At 47.9% G+C, this 23,300-nt stretch overlaps 1 protein-coding gene across 1 annotated transcript; it reads right to left on the bottom strand.

The window, feature by feature from the left end:
• Nucleotides 1-391: 391 nt before the first annotated feature.
• RBP2 (retinol binding protein 2) lies at nt 392-22,136 on the bottom strand. Its single transcript, XM_010952282.3, has 4 exons — nt 21,979-22,136; nt 8,868-9,046; nt 2,238-2,339; nt 392-657 (listed from the first exon to the last, which is right to left on the bottom strand). The coding sequence occupies exons 1-4, from the start codon at nt 22,049-22,051 to the stop codon at nt 607-609; spliced, it is 405 nt and encodes a 134-aa protein (XP_010950584.1). The 5' UTR covers nt 22,052-22,136; the 3' UTR covers nt 392-606.
• Between the last annotated feature and the right edge of the window lie 1,164 nt (nt 22,137-23,300).

Below are 23,300 nucleotides of genomic sequence, written 5' to 3'. Positions count from 1 at the left end.
GCTGAAGGGCAAAGGGCTGGCCTGGACCAGAGCAGCTGGTACAGTAGCCCTGCACAGACCTTCAGAGGTAGCTCTATCCAGGCTGCTCATGCAAACTGGAAGACATATGCTTCTTAAAGTAGAATCTTGGAGAAATAAATGTGTTATCCAAAAAAATGAATCTCAAATAGGCAATGTCCAAAAATCAGTAGGGATGCTGTGCTGGTCAGAGAATACAACTCCCCCTACACTAACACAAACAAACAAACAAACAAACAAAGCTAAACTAAAAAGCAAAAGCATAAGCCACACAGAAAACCGCCATGCGGGCAATCATTTCTTCTGCTTGGGGATAAAACTGACAGTTCTAGAAATAAAGGGAGATAGATGAAAGGGTTTCAAAGTATGGGAGTGATTTTTGTTTTTTCGTTTAATGCCAGCTTCCAAGGAAGGAAGAATGTGTCTGTCACTGTTACACACGCGTTCTGTTTAAAACCCATCCAGATGCCTTAATGGGCTCTGTCAGGAGTGGGAGGGTCCCCTTGGCTGCTTCCCAAGCCAGTCGGGGAACTCTTTACAGAGAGTGGGGAGTGGGGAGTGCATGCTCAGTAGGCCCCTCTCCGGCCATTACTTCTTCTTGAACACTTGACGGCACACCTGGTCACCACACCTCAGCTCCTGCAACATCAGAAAGCAGGTGAGTGACTAACAGACCAGGCCCTCCTTCTGCACACCCCAGCCCTCTTGGTGTCTGTGAGTTGGGAGGGAGGGGAGCTGGAATAAAGAAGACAATTAGTCATTCTGGGCAAAGTGTGTCTCAGAGACCCAGTCAGCTGGCATGCCCTGCAGGTAGCCGTAATTCGATTTTGACACTTGAATTGAGCTTGAACAACTATAAAAATGAAAAATGCAAAGAAATTACTCTCTTGGGCGGGATTTCTCCCACTCTCGTGATTAAAGCAACATCGCCTAATTTCTAAAAGGCAGCGATGCCACGAAGAAGGGAAGCATCTAGTGGGGAATGTTTGGAAGGCAGGGGCCTGGGGAGGTGCTGGCTGGTGAGCTGTCCCTCCACCCTGTGGATTTCCTGGCCTCTGGTGATTAGGATGTTGGTGGGTAGTGGCACAGGCCATGGCAGGGAGCGGGCTGCAGAAGGGCTCCCCCAGGCCTGCCTGGGCAGACAGGATGCTGCATTTCATCTGGATGCAGGGAGCCCCCAGGTCTTATCTGCATCTTGTGACCCTTTAAAGGAGGGAGAAGAGAAAAAAAATGAGTGTGGGGACAGCCACAAACATCGTTGCAGTTCTCAGTGGATCCATTGTCTTGCCACGGGGACCACTGGGGCTTATACTACAATTAAAAAAAAAATCCATCATCCAAACCAGAACAGGTAGGAAAATTATCAGTGGAAAACACAGTGAATGCCTTCTATTTATCATCAGTTGACCTCACCTAAAGATCTCAGGTGAGGCAAGGCTGGCTCTAGGGCAACCTGTGACCAGAATACTGATACTGGAGCCAGGTACCTGTCTGACTCCACAGGTGAATGAATGAATGAATAAATGGAGAGCCATTCATAGAATGAGCCATTCATTTAACAAATGAGTAACTGAATGCATGAAGGTGTGAAGGATTTTTCACTATTTGACTGCTGGACACATCCATTGTCTTAAAGATTGAAGAGTGAAAAATTAAGCTGTCTAGACAGACTTTATTCAAGGATATCAGCAGTTATGTTCCTTCTGCTCTGTTCTAGTGCCAAATTGACCTAAAATATTTTGGGATCAGGTGAGCATGCCTTATGATAAGAGGCCTGTGCCTGTGGTCTACAGGCATCTCCCAGGCCCGGCTGCCTCCAGGGCATCCCGCCCACAGTGCAACCCCTCTCCTCCCAGGCTCACAGAACCGGGCAGGCCCAGTCTCCCTCTCCTCCAGGGCATCTTAAGTGTCTTCCTCACATTTCTCCCCTGCTGGTCTTTAACAGGTTCCCTGCATTTCTCCTTGGATCGCAGCTTCCTAGCTCAGCATTTTGAACTTTCGTTTTAATTGCAGCCATTCACAGAAAGAGCCATATAGATTTCCTCCTGGAGTCCCCTGAGCCACGCAGGAATGGCTTTCTGACTATATGACCACATGCCTTTGGCTGGAGCTAAGGGGAGGAGGGCAAGGCCATTTTTCTTGTCAAAGCGCCTGGCTAGCTGAACCGGCAGTTTGGTGTAAGCACGCTGGAGGGGAGCTCGGCGGACCCCGGGACTTACCAGGTACAGCTTGTCCCCCTCCACCCACTGCTTCCAGCCACGGTTCTCCTTTTCCCCCTTCTGCACGCAGACAAGGGCATCACCTTCCCAGATGACCAGCGTCTGCAATGACAGGTTTCCGGGCAAATCAAATGTATGGTCCTGATTGGGACTGAACACACGTAAAGCTGCAGTTCCTGCAGCCTTTCCCGGGCTCCTGCTTGCCCGCAGAGCGGAGCCCTCAGCCACAGTCATGCCAAGATCCCCCCAGTCTCATTTTCCACATACAGCCTCCATTCCAGCCACACAGGCTTGTCATGGCTGGTTCTGTTCTCTTTGAAAGCCTTCTCTTCCATTTTACCATGTGGTAAAGACAGCATCCCAGATCAGTGGGAGAAGAGATGATGGATTTAACTATGTCCCCATGTAAAATTTCTGGAAGGGAAAAATACCCCAAAGTCAATAGATAAATAACAAATGGGGAAAAATAATTGTACCACATATCAGATAAACCTGATTTCCTTATCTACAAGGGCTCCTGCAAATCAGTAAGGAAAAGATCATTAATCTAGTAGGAAATTCAACACAGGACACCAAACCAATGGCTGGCAAGGAAAAAACAAAAACTTAGCAGATGGCTTTTAAACATAAGAAAAGATATTCAGTCTTACTCACATGCAAATTAAGACTTTATGTTTAAGATACAATTCAGTCTATAGTCAAGGATTGGATATACATACTGATAACACACCGAGCTAGAGCGGGTGCAGAGACGGCTGGACCCTCAGACAGGGCCGGTGGGCATATAAATTGATAAGAATCCTTTTGCAGGGCAATTTTACATTACATTTCAAAATGTAACATGATGTACACTCTTTGACCTAGAAATTCTACTTCTGGGACTACTCCCTGCAGGAATGACATGGTGAGGACTGCCCATTGTCGGGCAATAACAAAGGCAGGGAAGCCACCTTCCCTGCAGGGGGCTGTGTGAATGGCTCCAAAGCCTGCTTTGTCGTTCAGAACCAGGAGGTGGACCTTCTCCAGGCCCTTGGTTTCCCCCAGGCAGCAGTGCCGACCAGTTAGTAGCACTGGGGAGGCTGCAGCGATGCAGAGCTTGTGCTTGTGTTGACCAGCAGGTTGGAGAAGCCACAAAAGGCTGAACCACAGGAGGCTCAAACCCCTTATGCTAAATTCACATCTTTACAAATTACACACCCACCCCAACTCCTCCTCCTGGTCCCCCTTTTCTCTCACTCAGGAGCATCTGAACTGTCTCTCGGTGGTCCTCAGGGCCACCCACCTCTGTGAGATGGCAGTGAGACGACGCGGCTCCCATCCAGGCAGTGGTGGTGCGTGGGTGCTGCCCTTCCTCACAGATGACCCTGAAGTGAGCGGGGTTTCTTCCAAGCATGTGCAAACCCATTATGCCTCTATGAGCAATATTTAAAAATTTTTTTTCTTGATGTATTTATTTTTTTTAATAGAGTCTATTTTTTTAGAGCAGTTTAGAGCAGAACTGAGTAGAAAACAGAGTTCACACATATTATGTAAAGGACCAGACGTTTGTTTTCCTGGGTATCTGGCAAACCGACTTGCTGATAAATGGACCTGCGGTCTTTTTTATTCACTGTCCTTTGCACCTTCGGATCTGTTTTTGGTACAAAACTGTTTTCTATGGATTGTTAAGTCTACCTATTTCTAAAATAATATTTGACCTTGACCACATTATATATTTTATGTACAGTTTTATTCCTCCTTATTTTACTCCTCAGCCCGTTGCAGTGTTTGTTACAGCAAAGGCCTGAAAGCCTCATAAATTCCGTCAGTGGGCGGCTGGTTAAATGTGGAGGGGTTCGTCCCTGCTCTGTGGCCCCTGAAAGGAGGGGCAGCTCTAACTTATGGAGAAGAGCAGGCTCTGGAGCTCACAGTTCAAGTTAAAAAACAAGGAGTGGAGGAAGGGTATAGCCCAGTGGTAGAGCATGTGCTTAGCACGCACAAGGTCCTGGGTTCAATCCCCCGTACTTCCATGAAAATAAATAAGTAAATAAACCTAATTACTCCCCTCCTCCAAAAAAAAAAAAAAAAAGATTTAAAAAAAAACAAACAGCAAGGGGCAGGGCCACGTGCATAAAAGAAGGGGGTGGGGATGTACCTGTATGTTTGCACGTGTTCTCTGCCAGGAGATAAAAGAACCCTTCATAGTGACTGTCCCTGGGGAGGGAACTGAGGTCCTGGGGGCCAGGATAGCAAGGAAATCTCACTTTTTCATGTTTAAACTTTTTAAATTATGTGTATGTATTAATATTTCCCAAGTCAATTTAGCAATAAAATTCTACATGTTTTCTAAAGAAAGTATGTCTCTTACTCCTTTAGAGTCATCTTAAGCCTCACATTATTATTTTTAAAACCTTTAATGGGGGAACAGGGGATAGTGTTGGTAAGGCACTAGATGGTAACTGTCTACCTACCTGTCTGCTTCCTCAGGAGGCTGTGAAAACCCCCAAGTGTCCATCGACAGATGAATGGATAAAGAAGTTGTGGTACACACACACACACACACACACACACACACACACACAATGGAATACTGCTCAGCCATAAAAGAGAATGAAATAATGCCATTCGTAGCAACATGGATGGATCTAGAGATTATCATATTAATTGAAGTAAGTCAGACAGAGAAGGACAAATATCATATGATATCACTGATATGTGGAATCTGAAAAAAAAAATGACACAAACTTATTTACAAAATAGAAAGAGACTCACAGACATAGAAAACAAACTTGTGGTTACCAGGGGGAAAAGGGAAGGAGGGGAAGGATAAATTAGGAGTGAAGGAACTATTAACATGTTAAAACCCTCCCCTGCACATCTATCCTGTAAGAGTTAGTCCAGCCTCCTGCAGCACCCACGCTCCCGCTCCCCTCTGGCAACCCCTGAGATGAGGGTCCCCGTGGGGGTGGCTGGTTCCCCTCTCATGGGCTCTCGTGGCTCCTCTCGAAGTCACAATGACATTATTGGCTCTAACTGCCATCATTGATATCTGCTTTTCCCTGCCATTATTTTTTTCAACTGAGATGTAATTCTCATAATAAAATTCAGTCTTTTATATAGCATATTTGTTTTGAGTATGTTCACAAGGTTGTAAGACCATCACCACTAATTAAATCCAGAACATTTCCATCGCCCCCCTCCAAAGAAACCCCATACCTATTAGCAGTCACACCCATGCCGACCACTTTCTGTCTCTATGGTTTGCCTATTCTGGATGTTTTGTATAAATGACACAACATGTGGCCCTCCGTGGCTGGCTTCTGTCACTTAGCATAATGTTTTGCAAGTTCTTCCATGTCATAGTATGTATCAGTACTTTGTTCCTTTTTATGGCTGCATAATGTTTTGTGGCACAAACATCAGTGGCCTCTTTTAAATTTCATTTTACTTTGGGGCACTTGTGTATTTTTGAAGTGGCTTTAAATCCCCTGAGAAACAAGTCAGGGAACGCAGGAAAGAAGATGTGTAGGAAGGAAGCAGGGGGTCCCTGGGCTCCTCGTGGAAGAGTCAACCCCATAATCAATGTGGTTTCATGGATCCTGCGCCGGGATGACACAGACCTGGGCACCATGGGGACCCGGAAGGCCTCTGCTGTACCTCAAACCCCTCCTCCAAACTGCTGAAAGGGAAGGTTTTCAGAGGGGCTCCTGAAGGAGACCAAGGAGTTGAGAAGTGGCTCCCTGGAGAATGAGAGCATGAGCGAGTATAGGAGTGATATGTACACATGCAAATGCCCATGCGCAGAAAGACACAATCCATGTGTGTGCTCAGTGGGCCACCAAGTGTGGGCGCCAGGAATTCATCAGAGAGACTCACCGCTCCCTGCTGTGCCTCCCCTGCTGAAGCGCTGCAGTCAAGTTACAGGAAGTAGGTAGTGCTGAGGGCACCTGCTCTGTGTTGTGATTCTCATGGGAACAGCCCTTGGCTGGAGACTGGGCAAACTTCTGGGTACTTCTCAGCCCCCACCAGTCTCGTGTTGTGTGTGTGTGTGTGTGTGTGTGTGTGTGTGTGTGTGTGTGTGTGTGTGTGTGTCTGTGTATTAGTGTATTAGCTCTGGCTTTTTGCTTCAGGCAAAGCAGAGACCAGATGTGGAAAAGGGGATTATCTCTCTCTGCAGGGCTAAGAGCTGATCCTGGAGAGAGGGTGGGACTCGGAGGGAAGGGAGGGGAGAGGCAGAAAGGGAGGTGTTAACAGAATGAATCTTTGAAGGGTCAGGACAGGTCAAAAGGACATGATTTATTTTAGCAAGAGTGAGTTCCCTCCCATCAAAGGTGATCAAAGAATGAGTCAGAGAGGACAGGCCGGCTTTTCAACAGCCCACACCCAAAACTGAGAAGCAAGGGCAAAATGAATCATGCTGAACTGATTAGGTTAGAACAGCAGAGGGATGCAAAAGCTCTGAGACAGGCTTTCCATCAGCTCTGGGGTCTGATGCATTGACCCTGCAGCCACTAGGTTCAGAAAAGCCTCGCAGATCCATCTGCCCTGCAGGGAGGGATTCCACAAGGGGCCAGGAGCTTAGGCTCTCCTGCCAAGACCGCTCTGATGGAAGCATTTCCAAAGTGCTTTCCATTTCCCACTTTGCTTTAGCAAGGAGCACTTAACATCATTCAACCCTGACTTGGTGGCTGAGATTCTCAATGGTGCTGGACAACTTGGTTGAGAAATAGAATGTATCCTGCTCTTTTGGCTTTAGAGTCATCATCAAAGAACAAGGATAGCTCTTCCTTCCCACCCTAGGAGAGGAGCCAGAGCTCTTGTCCCTTCCTTTGGGGCAAGAGTTGAGACAGAGTTTGAAAGAGCTCCTGGAAGCACCAGAGAAGAGTGGGGGGAGGGTCCTCCTTCCTTGTGGCACTCTGAGGGGCTGGCTGTCTGCAGGGGCGAGAGCACGGATGCCTGGGCACAGGATCCTCAGTCCGGCCCTCCTCAGCTTGGGAGCCAGGGCAGAGGTCCTGGGGCTGGGTTGGCATAAAGGGAGTGGGTGCTCCGAGGGTTCAAGCTGCCCATTCTCATGTAAACTGCATGGGCTTGCCCTGGACTGTGCAATCCCCAGGGTTCCTGTATGATGCTAAGACTGTGGAACCCTTAGGCATGGCTGAGGTTGGATTTCTCCCTATTCCTGTTTATGGGGACTGACCAAATGTAATTGGATTTGGGAAACCAAAGACGTAGCACTGAGAGTGAACACTGTGACTATCAGTGGCTGGGCTGTGATACCACATGGAGACGGAGGAGGAGAAGGGGACCCGCTGTTAGCCCCGCCTTCCCGCCCCACTTCCCCCTGCTGCTGCCATTCTCTGTCTTATTTACAAAGAGCCCCTCTGGGCCGGGGCCTGCCTCTTCTGCAGACTCCTATTCTCAGGCTTGGTGACCGCTCCCCACGCTGCACTCAGAGCTGTCTGCTTGCTTTCAGGGGCCTCCCTGTATCCAAACCGTTCAAGCAGCTAGAAGCCTGCTGGCCTTTTAATGCACAGAAGATTTCCTCCATTATGTCCTGTGAGTTAAGGCGAGTCTGAGACAGGAGCCACAAGCTTGCCAGAGATTTCTCTAAGTTACCAGGGTTGAAGAAACTCTGACTTCATTTCATCTACTGATTTTTGGGTGCGATTTGCATTGCATTTGTGAAATAAAATTCCTATTTTATGGCAAGGCAAGAAAAAATTTAGACATAAAAAATTCTCCTCTGCCCTTTGGCCTCCTCTCTCCCCGCACTGTGCATTCTGTATCTGCATTATTCATTGACCAAACATCCCCCATCGGCAGGAATACCTGCACAACCATACAGAGCAATGTTCTCCGAGCCTCAACAAGAAAACTCCTTAAAAGGTAACATTCTTCTTGATATTGTAAGGGATCACATGACCCACCAGGATGGCACTTAGATCTGGATTATATAACTGCCACTAACACATCATTTGATGCACAGCCCACTGTCTCAAAAAAACTTATAAAACTGTGCCTTGATTTCTAATAGGGGGGTCAGGTCTCAGAGCTTTCTGAGATGCTCTTCCTGGGTTATAGTCCTCAGATTTGGCCCTAATAAAATTCTCCATTTCTTTCTTAGATCAAATGATTAATTTTTTGTCGATGCATTTAAAAAATTAAATCAGTTGGGGTCATCTGAAATTGAGATAGTTCATATAAAAACATTAGCTCTCAACATCTCTTGAAAAAAAATTCTAGCAGTGTGAGACCCCAGTCTTCACGTCAATGCTTGACTGGTGCTTTAGCCCCCGGGACAGAGCCATGCGCTCCAGCTGACACCATCACCATCCGCCCTCTGGTTCCACCCGGCCCTCTTCACTTTGCCTCCCAGGCCCATGTCAGTCTGTGAGTCGGCTTCCTACCCCGGATCCTGGAGAGGTCAGCATCCTTTAATCTATCCTTGGCTGATAATCTTCATGCAGAGCCAGCCTGCCTCTTCCCACTAAACTTTAAGTAACCGCTTATTGCCAACATCATTAAGTCCATTCTGGTCCCTCTCTCCTGAGGGCCTCCCAGGTTGATTCTGTCATCTTTTTTCATTGTGAAGCCCAACAGCCAGCCCCTGCACCAAGAGCGAATGAGTGAAAACGCCACTGGGGTCAGTACCTTAACATTCCGGTTGTCCAGACCCTTTGTGTACTCGTCAAACTCCACCCCGACCGTGAAGTCTACGTTATAGTTACGGAACGTGCTGTTGGTTTTTGTCTTGAAATTATCACCGTCTTGCTCGATGATCTTGGTCTGAATCAGATGGACGGCGATCTTGCGGGTGGCAAAATCAATATCTGTTGGCAAAGGGAGTGGTGGATGTTATGATGTGCTCGGCCAGACTCATTCATTTCTCTAACAAGGTCAGACATTCAGGACCAGAGACGTGGGTCTCAGGCAGGCCATCTTTCTCTGCTTAAGTGGGAAGCAAGGGTTGTCTTGCATGTGGCCGTTTTGGATATCTCTGTCAACTGTTGGGAAACCTAGGGTTTCTGGGCAACTCCTCAGGAGCCCTGATGGGAGTGGGGAGGTAGCAGGCAGGGCTCACCCCGAGCTGCAAATCCCTGCTGTGCATGCGTACACACACACACACACACACACATGCACACACACTCACACGCACACACCCCTCCACCACAGCAGCCCCCATTCTGTTTGACATATTGGTTTCCTCCTAAGAGTCTGCTAAACAGAAGACTTTATGGTTTAAAAGGAAAGACACTGTTTAAAAACAATCAGTCTAGATCATAGGTAAAGACGGAATTTTGTTAATGTCCATAGCAGGGCAGTATATGTACAAACTTCCATTTTGGGGGGAGGGGCAGTAATTAGATTTGTTTATTTATTTAGTGGAGGTACTGGGGATTGAGCCCAGGACCCCAGGCATGCTAAGCACGTGCTCTACCACTGAGCTGTACCCTCCCTGCTAAACTTCCATTTTTACAGCAGACTGGGAAGCTGTTCTTCTAGACTATTCTGCCTTCTTCATGGCCCCCCAGCACAGCTCAGGCATATTCCAGACACTTAACAGACACTTGCTCAGAGATTTCTTTTGCTGTTTTTAAGGAAAAGATGAATAATTATTTGTATTTTTATTATGAGAAATTTCAAACAAACCAAAGTACAGGGGAAAGTACAAGGAGCCGAGCACACTCATCACCCAGGTTCAACAATTATCAAATTTTTGCTGCATTCACTCTGCTTACATCTTTTCTTTGCCTTGATATTTTAAAGGGAATCTTTTTTTTTTTAATTGAAGTATAGTCAGTTTATAATGCGTACTCAATTTCTGGTGTACAGCATACTGTTTCAGTCATACATATGCATACATATATTCCTTTTCATATTCTTTTCCATTATAGGTCACTACAGGATACTGAATATAGTTCTCTGTGCTATATAGTAGAAGCTTGTTTATCTGTTTTATATATAGTAGTTAGTTCAAAGGGAATCTTATTCATTTCTTAGAGACTGTTTAGTGAGTAAAAGGGAGCATGCCTTTCAACAGAGTGTTTCATTTCCTCAGCTCTGCATTTTACAGCAAGAAGCTAAGTGCTGAGCCCACCACCTCCTGCTAACCTCTGGTTGTGCATAAATTGTCCCCCAAGCCAAAATTTCACTGTCTGGTGGAACAGATGTAGAAACAGAGGATAGTTCTGAAGCTACTAAATTTCTCTCCTTGCTACGAACATCTTTAAGCTTTTGGTCTCTTCCCAGATTGTATTTGACATTTGACCCCCTTTATGCCTGTGAATTCTCCAGGTGACTTTGGATGCCAATCTAAATCTTTGTTTTCTAGAATTCAGTCTGTAAGATTTCAAAAATACTGAGATTGAGTCTATCATAACCCAAGGTAAGAATGACCTCAGGAGGAAGGACAGTTCAGAGTCACTGAGTGCTGTTTCTTGGAGAATTCCAGGCCCATCTGTGGTAGATAGGTGAGTAAGCTTCACACTGTGCTGTCTGGTGGGGGAGAAATACCATTGAGCCCATGAGGAGGACCAGCAGCTCCCAACAGTTCATGGAGCTCCTGTCAATTTAGAGAATGGACGTCTCTGATGGTCACATCCCCACCCCTTCTGCTGCCCTGCCATGGTAGCCAAGCATCATTCCACCCACCCTCTCTCCCCATATCCTTGCTGACTCATTTCTTTCTGAATCCCTCTTTGGTCACTGTCACTTTCCTTTTCCCAAAAGACCAAGAAGAAGCCCAGGCTGGACCACAACAGAATCTGGGAAGGATCCTGGATGGTTTTTTGGATCCTAAAATGTATAAAGCCTGCTTTTATCATAAGGGAAAAATTTCAAGTAATATCAGGCAGCCCAGAAGGTCAAAGGCTTACCTGTATCCTAAGTTGAAAAGAGAAATAGGTTCAAATTGGCATGAGCTGTTACGTGTATGCCAGTGCCTTGCTCAATTATTGTTCACGACTATTGGTTGAGAACCTGCCACATCTGAGAATTCACCAGTGGGTCCCAGAGCTGGCCACTGATCAAGATCACCTGGGAAGATGTAAAAAGTACAGATTTCTGGGCCTTATCTCAGACCCAGAATTTCTGGGTGGTTTTAGACCTTTCCTCATCGGCGGCTGTTTGGAGGAAGACTTCAATAGTTTAAGAAATTTGAAAGTCACTATTTAAGCACCTACTCCCCATGTCATAGGGGATGACACGGAGGCCCAGAGAGGTTAGTGACTTGTCTCAAAGTACACAGTTGAAAAAACAATCACAAAATTTCGATAATTGGATGGATGCACAGAAGATCAAGTTGGGAGGCCAAAACAGTGGTTTTGACCTTGAGTAACCAAGGTAGAGCCAAGAAAGTAAAGAAAGAATTTATGGAGGAACATAGGAGCTAGGTTTTAAGTAAGGTGACCCCAGGGCCATGCTGTGTGGACCCATGGTAATATTTGGGGTGATAGTTAAGACATACTTTGGAACGAATCAGGAATGGTGCCCCATGGTGGAACCTCCCTTGGGAAACTTCACTCACTTCATTCTCCCAAGAAAACCACGAGATAAGTACTATCTCCATTTTACCAATGAGGAACCCATGTCACTGCCATGAGTTATAACCCCCAAAATTCTTAAAAAGCGGGGGCAGTGCTCATGGTCAATTAAGTTTGGGAAATGAGGAATTAAATCCAGGCTCATTGTTGCACTGAAGAGGTTCACAGAGCCTTTCATCTGGGAAAGATGCTTTGTGACTCTAAGAGCAGGACGCAGGATGCAGCCTTTGCCAATCTCTGGGGACATAGAACTCTCCATGGTGGGACATCCAGCTGGCCAAGGGTTCCACAGGACACGATACACAAAGGGCTGACAAAAACCCCTTCTGAGACACCTCTCTCTGTCACCTGGGCCCTGCAATTACAGAAATGTCTCCTGTTTAATTTTTTTCCCTTTAAGGCAACTGCTGGCCTGTTTGGAAAGGAAAAGACTAGCAGGACCAAGTAGTCAAGTATTTCTGACCTAAAAATGAATCCTTCCATAAAATTGCTAAAAAGCTGCAAAAAACAAAAAAACAAAAAAACAAAAAGTCACCCCCACTCCAGTTGGTATCAACACATGCTCATCTTAGGCAGAGGCTGACATGTCACACTCCAATTCGCATCTCTGTCCTTCTGCCCCAGAAACACAGCCTAATGACGCCTGTGTGTCTAACTTCGGTCCCATCACCAGACACTAGGGTCCAGATCTGGAAGCAGCAGAGAGCAGTGGCCGGATGTGGGACTAGTATTAACTGCATCAGGTTATTTGGAGGATTAAATGTGATGGTATCTGTAAAGAGGTCTGCCCAGTGGCTGGTGACTTATGGTAACAGCCCCACAAATGGGAGCTGTTGGTATCCTCATAATTAACCCTCTGATCTCGCAGGCTGGTTTCCTTGGAGTCCTCTGCATTTTCTGGGATGCTCCCTGTGTATCTGCCCCCTGAATCCCCGCCCCTCTCCTCCCAACCCTGGCCTTGACTTCTTGAGTGTTCTGCCCTCTCTTGCCTCCTTCCTCACCTGCTTTCCAGGCCACGTGTTTTCACCCTCCCTGCTCCCAAGACACAACCTGGCATTTTCCTCTGACTTTTTCATGGGGTTTATTGTTCTCATCTCCAAAGTCTCACCTCTATGGGGACAAGGACAATGTTGCCTCTTTGCTCTGTGTGCCCATAGAACCAGGTCCAGGCCTGGGCACACAGTAGGAGCTCAGAATACACCTGTGGATTGGTTAATGTGGGCACTGTGGTCTAGGACAGCGCTTCTCTAAGTGAGGCCCCTGGGCTGGCACCACCACAGCATGGGGGAAGCTCTTAGAAAAGTGAATTCTGGGATCCACCCTAGCCCTCCTGCAGGGGGTTGGGCCCTTCTTGTTTTCACAAGCCTTCAAGCAATTCTGTGCATGGCTCAGTTTAGAACATCTGGTATAAAAAAGCGCGGGTCAGATCTGGGTATAAATCCCGGCCCTGATTTCCTAGCTGTGTGACTTCAGAGAAGTCTCTTTCCCTTTCTGAGCCTCAGTTTCTCACAGTAAATTGGGGAAAGAGTGCTCATCTCATAGGGTTATTTATGTAAGGATTCAGTTTAAATGATGGTAAAATGCTTTGCACAGTGCTGAGGAGCTGGTGGGTATTTGATGCATGCTGGCCTCCACCCCTTGGCCTTTTCTGCTCTGGTCAAACTGGCCAGATCAGCATTCAGTCTGGAGTGAAATATTCGGGTCCTATTTACGCATCTCCACAGCCACCTGCCACTCCAAGCCGTCCAAGGGTCCTGGACTCTGAAGGGACAGTCAGAACAGTGGCTGATCCGCTCTCTCCTCACATAGCCTTGACCTGTCACACAGGAGTTTCATCCAGCCTGGTCAAACCTCTCTCATGTTGACCAGTTCCCTCGCTCCATCGTTTGACCAAAGGGTAGAAACAACTTCAGTTCCTGCTCTAGCCCTCTGAGCTTAGTGAGGTCCATGCTGTGCTAAACCACACCTGAGCCACAGTTAGGAGGTGAGGAAAGAAACCACAGGTCATGTGCTATCCAGATGAAACAAAGGGAGGGTACCAGGCAAAACTACAGTTGACCCTTGAATGACATGATTTGAACTGCAGAGGTCCACTTACATGTGGGTATTTTTCATTAATAACCATAAAACTACACCACCTGTGGTTGGTTAAATCTGCAGATGCAGAGCTGTAGATTTGGAGGAACTGCGTATATATGGAGGGCTAACCATAAATTACATGTGAATTTTCGACTGCACGACGGGTCAGCACCCCTAACGCTCTTCCCCGACCCCCATTGTTCAAGGGTCAACTGTACTAAGGAAGAATTGGGAATTACAGAGAAACTTAGAACTCTAAATTTAAGCAGTCCTCAGAAAGCAAGTCTATTTTTACTCCACAAATGTGGAAATCATAGCCCAGAGAATTTAAGTGACCAATTTAGAATTACCCAGCTAGGATAGCGCTCCTGACAGGATGCCTACAAATATGTTCTGTTTATCATTCACAATTAAGTCTCCTCTAACACATTATTGCTTGTTCCTCATTGCTTAGAGAGGTACATAACAGCTAAAAATGTCTATTGCTGAGAGAACTGGTTTGTCCTGGAAACCGTCCGCAGTCAATCTTTCTGGCCAGAGCCAGGGAATCTTATTAGGAGTTCTATGCAGATTGAATTAAGCATCGCTTCTTCTCCGGATTGAAAAATGGCTTGGCCGCTTGGCCACCCTTTACCATGTGCACAGGCTAGTTAATCATGTCACCTCTGCTCCACCGTGGGGAAGGGAACCAAACATTCTGTTGGTGCATTTCGTGGTATTTCTAATCAAAAGGAAAGGTTTAACTGCAGTGGTCGAATACAGAGGCATACACATACAGATTCCAAAACCACTTCTTGGTATTTTGCAGGGAAAATTATTTTCCTCATACGGTATTTTAACACCAGGGTTATCAAGTATGTTTGATCTGCTTTCCTGGATTAAAGGTATCTCCAAGCCTGATTTATAGCCAGGTGAAATGAATTTCTATCTCAGAGGAAAAGGTCCAAAGGTAAGCTATTTCTGAATAATATATATGGCTTGTAGCTGCTGCAGAAGGGGGAAAAAAAACCTAACAACACTGAAGTGACTTTATTAAACCATACTTTTCATAACTGCATTTTGAACAATGCAAGCCATAAAGTTGAAATATGAGTGTGCTCCTCAACGCTAAAACGCTTTGTAATGTGCTTGTGGAAAAAGCTAAAGTTGTAGGCTAAAAGGGCAGGTGCGCTTTGTAAATTAAAGAGCAGACATGCACACGTATTCATCACATGAAATCTGAGAACTCTTCCAAGTGCAGCGGCCATGGGCCTTGAACCTGGACTCCTTAACTCACAAATCATCAGCACTCAGGCGACTGTGAGAAGCAGAGTGCAAAGGCAATCTTCTGCATCTTTCCATGCCATTTCCTCCCCTGCATAACACGAGGGAGGAACTGGACTTGCCGTGTCTGCCTCTTCCTCTCTCACCTTCACGGATGTCTCTGAATATGTTCAAAATTTTTCCTCAGCCAGCAGAGGCGGGCTAGAGACCCTGGGATGCCTCCCTGCTCCCCTGTACTTTTCACCTCCCCACCCACAGTCTAGTGCTCGCCATTGGAGTGGGGGTCAGAGTGGAGGGGCTGCCGGAACACGTAAGGGGAGACCCATAGGAAGGGACCAAACTTACCTTCACCGGTGCTTTTCCCACCACAGCACTGTCCCTATTTGAAAGTCCAACCAGATGCCACACAGTTCAAGGAAAGACTTTGGCAAGTGTATAACTTCACAGATTTGTGAGCCCTAACAGGAATCCAAATGTGGTGAAACTAACTCTTCCTTGGGTCAGCATTCATTCATTAATTTCTACCCAGGGACTCGGAATGACTCCCTTGCAATGTTTCTGAGGGTCCTGCCTGTCTACTTTGGAGGTCCCCAACCTGACGAACTCTGCTCAGAATGAAGCTCCCCCTCCCCTAACCTCATACTTAGTACCCACGCCTGGAACAGTGCACTGACCACTGCTTGGGGGTTAGAAGCAGACAGACTGGGATCCTGTCTGAGCAACACCATTTTCCAGCCACAAGTGACCCCAGGAAAGTTCCTCCACTTCTCTGGCCTTCAGATTCCTCACTCCTTAAAATGGCAGGCATTCCTTTTGCTTTATCCATGACGATACCCTGAGCTCCAGATCGTCTATCCAGATGCCAATTTTAATACTCCACTTGGATGTGTCATGGGCATCTGAAATCAAATATGAAAATCAGAATTCTTAATGCACTCCCCCGTGCCCAGCACCTTGGTCCAAACTCACTCCTCCCCGTGTCTTCCCACTGTCAGCCGATGGGGTCACCATCTCCCAGCTATTTGGACCTAAGCCTGGGGGCCATCTTCACTTCTTCCACGTCCTCTACCTTCTCATCCATCTGCAAGCCCTGTTGGCTTTATCTCCAAAATATACATTGAATCTGTCCTCTGTTCTCCAGCCCCTGGCACTGCCCCCGTCTGAGCCACCATCATTTCTAGCCTTAACAACCCAGCAGCCTCCTTAGTGGGCCTCCCTGTTTCCAGTCTTGCCCTCCTGTGATGCATCCTCCACACTGTACCCACAGTGATCCTTAAAGAATGTAAGCAAGGTGGATTAAGTCTGCCCATCATAAGGCCTGACCTTCCCCTGTTTTCACCACACCCCCAGCACACCAGCCTTCTGTACGTTTCTTAAACACACCCAGAGCCTTCACACTCACTGTCCCCTGTGGCGGGAACAACACTTCTCAGCGTTCAAGCCTCAGCTCCCGTGTCACCTCCTCAGACAGCCTTCCCTGACCGCCCATCCCTTTCCATGCAATAATTCCTTTTTATTTCCTATAAAGCACTTACCACTACCTGAAATCATCTTAAACTATTACCCTCTCTCTCTTCCGCTAGCAAGCACACTCCATGGAGGGCACGGAACTTGCTGCCTCGTGTACTACCCTGTCACCAATGCCTGGAGCACTTCTAGACATGTGGTAGGTGCTCAGTACATTTGTGAAAACTGAATTAATTACATGAAACAATGTATATAAAGCTTGTGATAGCAGATGCTTCTCATGGCATGAGAATTGTTTGTGCATGTGCTCACCTCTGATGCTAGACTGTGGCTCCTCACAGTCAGGACAGGATTTTCAACATGGTGGATAACCAGGAAATATTTCCTGGCAAAGACCACTCAGGTGGGAGCTGCCTGATTTCAGCCTCTGAGGTCAACACCTTCTTGTGGAATTTTCTAGAGACCCACTAGGACATTTTGCAGTGGCCCCTGCTCTCCTGAGTCTGTGCATGTTCATTTCAGTGAAAAGCTGGTCTTCATAGAAGATGATTCTCATCTTTTGTGAATTAAGACTGGGATTTTTCCATTGTAAAATGACTATAACTCAATTAAAAATATAAAAACAAACAAACAAACAAAGACTGGGATTTTTCCTAATCTTTACAATTTATGGAATCAAGATTTCCTAAAAGATGTCTAAATTTAACATTACCTGAGCACTTTTAGAACACACGCCTTCTGTTACACATCCCTGTCTCCCTGATTCAAGTTACATGGTGGTGTGTCATTTTCTAGGCTCGTTCCCCTCCTCTTCACCACTCAGTCACAAATCTGGTCTGCTTCCTGCTCTGGACCGCCCCCTGGCCACCCTTCTTGGCACTGTGCTTGCATCTTCCCGGGCCACTGCAACCACTTCATTAGTTCTCTGACATCTCTGCCCATCTGTTCACGCCCTGGCTGTCAGAGTGAGTGCTCACGGCCTCTCTCTCTTCCTGGGACCCTCTCCTCATATGACGTCCTTGGGTGATGTTCACACATGGTGGCACACCGCTTCCAGATCCGGCCCTGCACCTTTCTGACTCTTCTTCCCACCCCCTCCCTCTTTTGCACGTCACTCCGTGGCAATTCAGCTTCCTGCGCCCCTGCCCACACACACTGGCCTGACCTTGGCACATACTGTCTATCCCTGTGTGGAGCACTCCTCTCCTTCCTTCAAAACCCCACTTGGAAGTACTCAGAAAGTCTTCAATGACCAACATGTCTACTGTAGCTCCCTCCACCACCACCACACACACATTTAAATTATGCACATTTCAGATATGACATCCATCTAGACTGCAGAGTGATCACCACCACAAGTCTAGTTACCATCCGTCACCACACTGTGCACACACCTCCTGCTACTGTTGTCCTCTTGTCACTGTAGCCCTTCCAAGCCCAAGGGACGGAACCACCCACTGTCCCATCTGTGGCAGATTATACTTTCTTAAATGGCTACAACTCCACCTCTCATCCTACATGCTGTTCTTACAATGTTTGGAGAGGCGGGGTCTAGGCACCGTCCTCTTGAATGCGGGTGGGCTCATGACCGCTTCACCCAACAGAAGAGAAGAGAAGGAATGCCATGTGACTTCTGAGTCTGGGTCATAACAGGTCATTCAGCTGCTGCCTTCTCTCTCTTTGGACACAGCCAGAGTGCTGTGAGGAGACCCAGGCCACATGGGACACCACATGTGGACACACGCAGTACCCTCAGCCCTGGCGGAGGGCTCAGCCGCTGGCCGGCACCAACAGTGGGCACAGGAGCAAGGAAGCTTTCAGGATGGCTCTGGCCCCAGCCTAGCTGAGCCTGGTCAGCTCCCAGAACTGTGAGACACCATCATAAAATCACTGTATATAATAAAATCAAGCCACCACATTTTGGGGGTGATCTGTCGCACTGTCTTAGGAAACAGGAACCCAGTTGGTACACAGCTATAACCTGACTGTCTGAGCCCCTCAAGAACAGAGACAGAGCCTGGCCTGCCTCAGATGGCGCCATCCCTCTCTTCCACGGGTGACATCTAAAGGTTTGATAGAGAAGTTGAATGACTTCCCCCATGTCTGTGCAGGGCTGGCCTCACTCCCGAATGGACTCCTCCAGTGTTCTGCCAGAGCACGGAGACCTCACTTTTAGATCTGCCCTCCCCCAGCTGCCCTTTAAATTGAAGACGGCTCCTGCGTTCCCCGACCCCACCCAAAGGAGGATCTCAGGACGGGACAGATTCCTCCAGGTGGAAGAGTTCCCCAGCTGCTTTCCTCACTGTCAAGAAAGAGTCTAGGGCCTCGAGAAACACCAAGTGTCTGAGAAGGCAGAGAAGAGGTACCATTGACCCTTGGCCCCCACTCTCTGAATTGCTGATGACTTTGATAATTTGGGGCCAACCCAAAGGTTGCTGTGACGTGTGTCGGTCTGTTGAGGCTGGCAGCCAAGTTGTGTGGGGAGGCTGGATGTGGAGCAAGTCACTGGCTGGTGACAAAGCCATTTTGCTGCCCAGACCTACATCTCGACAGGGGTGTCTCCTTCCTACGGAACCAGCCACCAGGCCCACAGAGAAAGCCACCTCCCAGTGCTAGGGATTGACGTCTGAGAAAGGGATGGCTTCTTGGCAGGGAACGGAATTATATTTAGTGATATTTCCATATCTGGGGATTTGGGAAGATCCCCACATACGTTCTTCACAAATGCTTTGTGCCCCAGCAGGCGAGGAAGGGAAACTTCATTGACTTGTCATTGTTGACAGAACAACCCTCGTATGGCAGGGTGGATGTGGAGGAAATTGTACAGATCTGCTGGGTTGTTTTTAGCAGATTTAATTGTGGGTCCAGCCCCACTCAGCTGCTTCCAGCTGAGCCCTTGAGACCTGTCTTCAGTCACTGCCAGTGCCTGCCTGCCCCACTTGTGTCCCCACTGTGGGCAGGCGGGAAGGGTCAGGTGTCCTGTCTCCACGGTGGGAGGAGGACGCTGGCTGAGGCGTTTCTGCACAAAACATCATGGATTCAAGCTGGGGCAAGTCCCTGGGGGCGCTGGGACACAGTAGGCCATCGGCAGCTGGGCAGACCACGGCACCAAGCACATCCACGTTCGGGGGTTAGTTACTACCACTTCCTATGGTATTAACCTTCATCGGGAAGGCGTGAGCCTGTCCCCCTACACTGCAAGTACAAAGAGGTCAAGCCATTTGCTCATTAAAGTGAAATTGATGTAGGATGATGTTGAATTAGAAGTTGTGACTGAAGCTCTAAGAGACAATAGGTGTCTGACACCAAAGAGAACGGGAACGACTACTCACTCCAAAACCGTCTAGACAGAGTCATCCAGACATCCCATTCACGACCCAAGCAGCCCTCACCCACAGCGATGGTGGAAATTGGCGTGAAAGAGTCCAGAAGGAGGCGGGTTTTAGAAAGAGGAGTTTTTGGAGAGAGCCGACAGTGTGCCCTGCATCCTAGCATCCCCCCAGAGGGAGAGGCGAGGGTACCAGGAGTGCTTGCCTCTCCCCTTAAGCCTAGAAAGAGGAGCTCCAGGCACCCACCCTGCACAGCTGAAAACTGAAACTTGACTTTTCACCTGAAGTCACCATAGGACTTTTCATTATTTATTTTATTTCATTTATTTTATTTTTTTATCGGCAGCATTGGGGATTGAACCCAGAACCTCATGCATGCTAAGCATGCACTATACCACTGAGCTATACTCTCCCCCCTTGATTATTTAATAATAAGCAGGAAAAGACACAAAATTGCTTTCTGATTATATTCCCTGAGTCTGGCTTGATCAGCTTACGGCTGAAAGCTTGCAACCCCCAAAGAGCTCTTGTTAAAGTGTTTTTAATTGTTCAAATCAACCACCACATCCAACATGACCTGGAGAAACAGGCAAGACTGGTGTTATTATCTCCATTTGGCGGATGAGGAGGCTGGTTTAGAAAGGTGAAAAAACTCCTTCAAGGTCAGAGAGCACACCCCCGCTGGCCCTCCGGCTTGGTGTCCTCCTCTGTGTGATTTTGTTCAGAATGCTATCTGGTTCTGAGCTCAGCTCCAGAACATCTCCCCAGGGTTAGAAGCAGGATTCCATTTCCAGCCTCCCTCAGGGTACTAAAAGCAGAGGCACCAGGGACAGGACTCTGGTAGGAGGACTTTGCCTCCTTCCTCCACTCCCAAGTACATTGGTAAAATTCTGGTAGCTGAGAGGGAAAAAAAAAGCTATTCAGTATTGGAAACGGTCTAAAGAACAAGAAGAAAGCACCAGTCTCCGTAAATTGCAAAACATGTCACATGAGCTCTCTTTGCTCCTTCACATGGTAGAAATTCATCCAACTAGAAGGGAATTGAACAGAAAAACCCATGATTCCCATTCTTTTCTTTTTCTTGATTTTTTTAAAGATGGAGGTTCGGGGGATCGAACCCAGGACTTCACGCGTGCTAAGTGTGCACTCTACCACTAAGCTCTACCCGCTCTCCCATGATTCCTGTTCTTGGTGAGACATCATCACGTCCGAATTACCAGGCCTCCAACCCGGCCCACAGCCATTTTTCTCACGCTTTGCAAGGGAAGTTCCAGCTGGGAACTCCTCATGCGGAGGGATCTAAAGCGGGCGAAGGTGGTCAGGAGGCTGTCGGGATGACTGAGGACAGGCAGGCAAGGCTCCTCGTCCTGGCCCATGATAGCGGCCCCGCAAGTGAGGTCCCCTCTGTGGGCCCAGTTCCTCCAGGTTCGTGTGTTTCCTGACAGCCCCCCAGGAGACTCAACTCTGGACACACACTGATGGGAACCCCTGGCCTGGGGTCTAGTTCAGAAGTCAGATGAGCAGTGAGTTGTTTGAGCTACATGACGAAAGCCTTTCCTGGCCTTCAGTGGGCCTGACTGTCTCTAGGCTGAGAGATTTGTCAGGCACTCCTTTCCTGCCTCCCCACTACACGACCAACACAAGAGCGAGGTAGGGGTCATCTGTGCACAATAGCAGGCCCAACTGGTCATCAGAGAGATGGTGATCGTGAGGCAGAGGAGCTACTGCAATTTCCTCTTAAGTCTGGCTCTCCTCACGTGTGCACGTGTGTGTGTGCACATGTGTGCGTGGAAGTTGTTTGTGCATGTGTGTGCATGCGTATCCTCTATTCGGTGAATCTTTTCTGTGTGCCATGTACTGTGCTAAGGACATTCTAGACTTAATCTCATTTATTGTTGTTTCCAATTCACCAACGAAGAATCTGAACCTTGGAGAATGAGTATGAGTTGCCTGCTATCACACAGCTGGGGACTGAGAGGTGAGGCTTGCACACGGGCCTGTGGGATCCCAAAGTGGCAGGAGGATCAGACCCCAGTCCTTCGGATGTTGCCCTCCGTCCCCCAGCCCCGGCCTTCCCCTTACCCAGAGCCTTCATGTAGCCTTCAAAGTTGTCATTACTCTCCATCTCCCAGGTTCCATTCTGGTCCCTCGTCATGGTGGTGGCCTCTGGTTACCGTGGGTGTGTGGTGGGTGTCAAGGAGCAGGCTGCAGGGTGAACGGGTTAGAATGCGCTCCTTTTATAGTCTGGCGGACCAGGTTTATGGCTTTGAAGATAACAAGCTCAAAGTTCACAAGCACAGCATGAAGAATTTTCCTTTCCTTTGCAAAGTTCAGCAGGACTGCAAGCAACACACGTCCAAAACCTGGTATGGCCATGCATGGGCGTCCCAGTGAATTCCATCACATGCAGGGCCCCAGAGCAGCTCTTTTCGGCTGGCTGGGCTCCCACAGAGTCCCTGACCCCACACAGAACACTCTGCCCAGCACTTGAGGAAAACAAACACTCAGTGCCCACTCTACATACACAACAGGCCACCAACCCCCAGGCCTCAAACCTGGAGTCTGTCAGCTGTATAACCAACACTTTCGGCCTAGCTGGTGAAGCCAAGAAGATGGGAACTGACCCCTGTGGGGCGCTCCCCTACTCTGTGCTGGGGAGAGGACATCCTTCATCTTGTTTTCTCACAAGACCTCTGAGTTCTGTTTAACCATCTCCATTTTACAGAAGAGAAAGGCACAAGGTGGTTAAATCATGTGCCTAATGACAACCGGTTAGTGGCCGAGCAGGGATCCGAGCCCGTGTCTGTCTGGCACCAAAGCTCTTTCATTAACAGTATGTTAAGGTCAGCTTGGAAAGGGGGTTGGAGTTTGACTTGAGAACCTGATGCTCATTTGCTTCCCAGGAAGGTACCCTGAGAGCCTCCGAGCAGTGTGGGGTTACCCTAGAAGAGTGTGTTCTAGGAGCGTGGATCTACTGAATGCAAGCAGGGCCCAGAGGAGGCCAGAGGGACGGCAACATGGTAGGGGGAGTCTGCTTTAGACTCCAGGAAAAAGCTGAAGATCACCTTGACCAAGGAGGGGGGCATGGCTGGCATTTGGACTCTTGGTTCAGGGCTGTTCTTCACACTGGTTATCCCAGTGGGTCAGCAGATAGGTTGGCTTACTTTTCTGACACGTGGTTCTGAGAGGTGGGGCCTGAGCAGGGGCCTCTACACAGAGCGGAGGTGTGGGCTGAGATGGATGCATCATGAGTCCCCACAAGTGAAGCCAATTTTAATTATGACACTTTGAAGCTCTAATGGACATATTCGTGTGCTATGAAATCTAAGCAAATGGTTCTGCTGTGTATGGTCTGAGGGTATAAAACAGCACATTTATTTTTCAGTAAATATACTGGAGTCAGA

The sequence above is a fragment of the Camelus bactrianus genome, chromosome 1 (assembly GCF_048773025.1).
Source record: "Camelus bactrianus isolate YW-2024 breed Bactrian camel chromosome 1, ASM4877302v1, whole genome shotgun sequence".
NCBI lineage: Eukaryota > Metazoa > Chordata > Mammalia > Artiodactyla > Camelidae > Camelus > Camelus bactrianus.
Note: the sequence above shows the minus strand (reverse complement) of the source record. Positions and strands in the feature narration are given on the sequence as shown.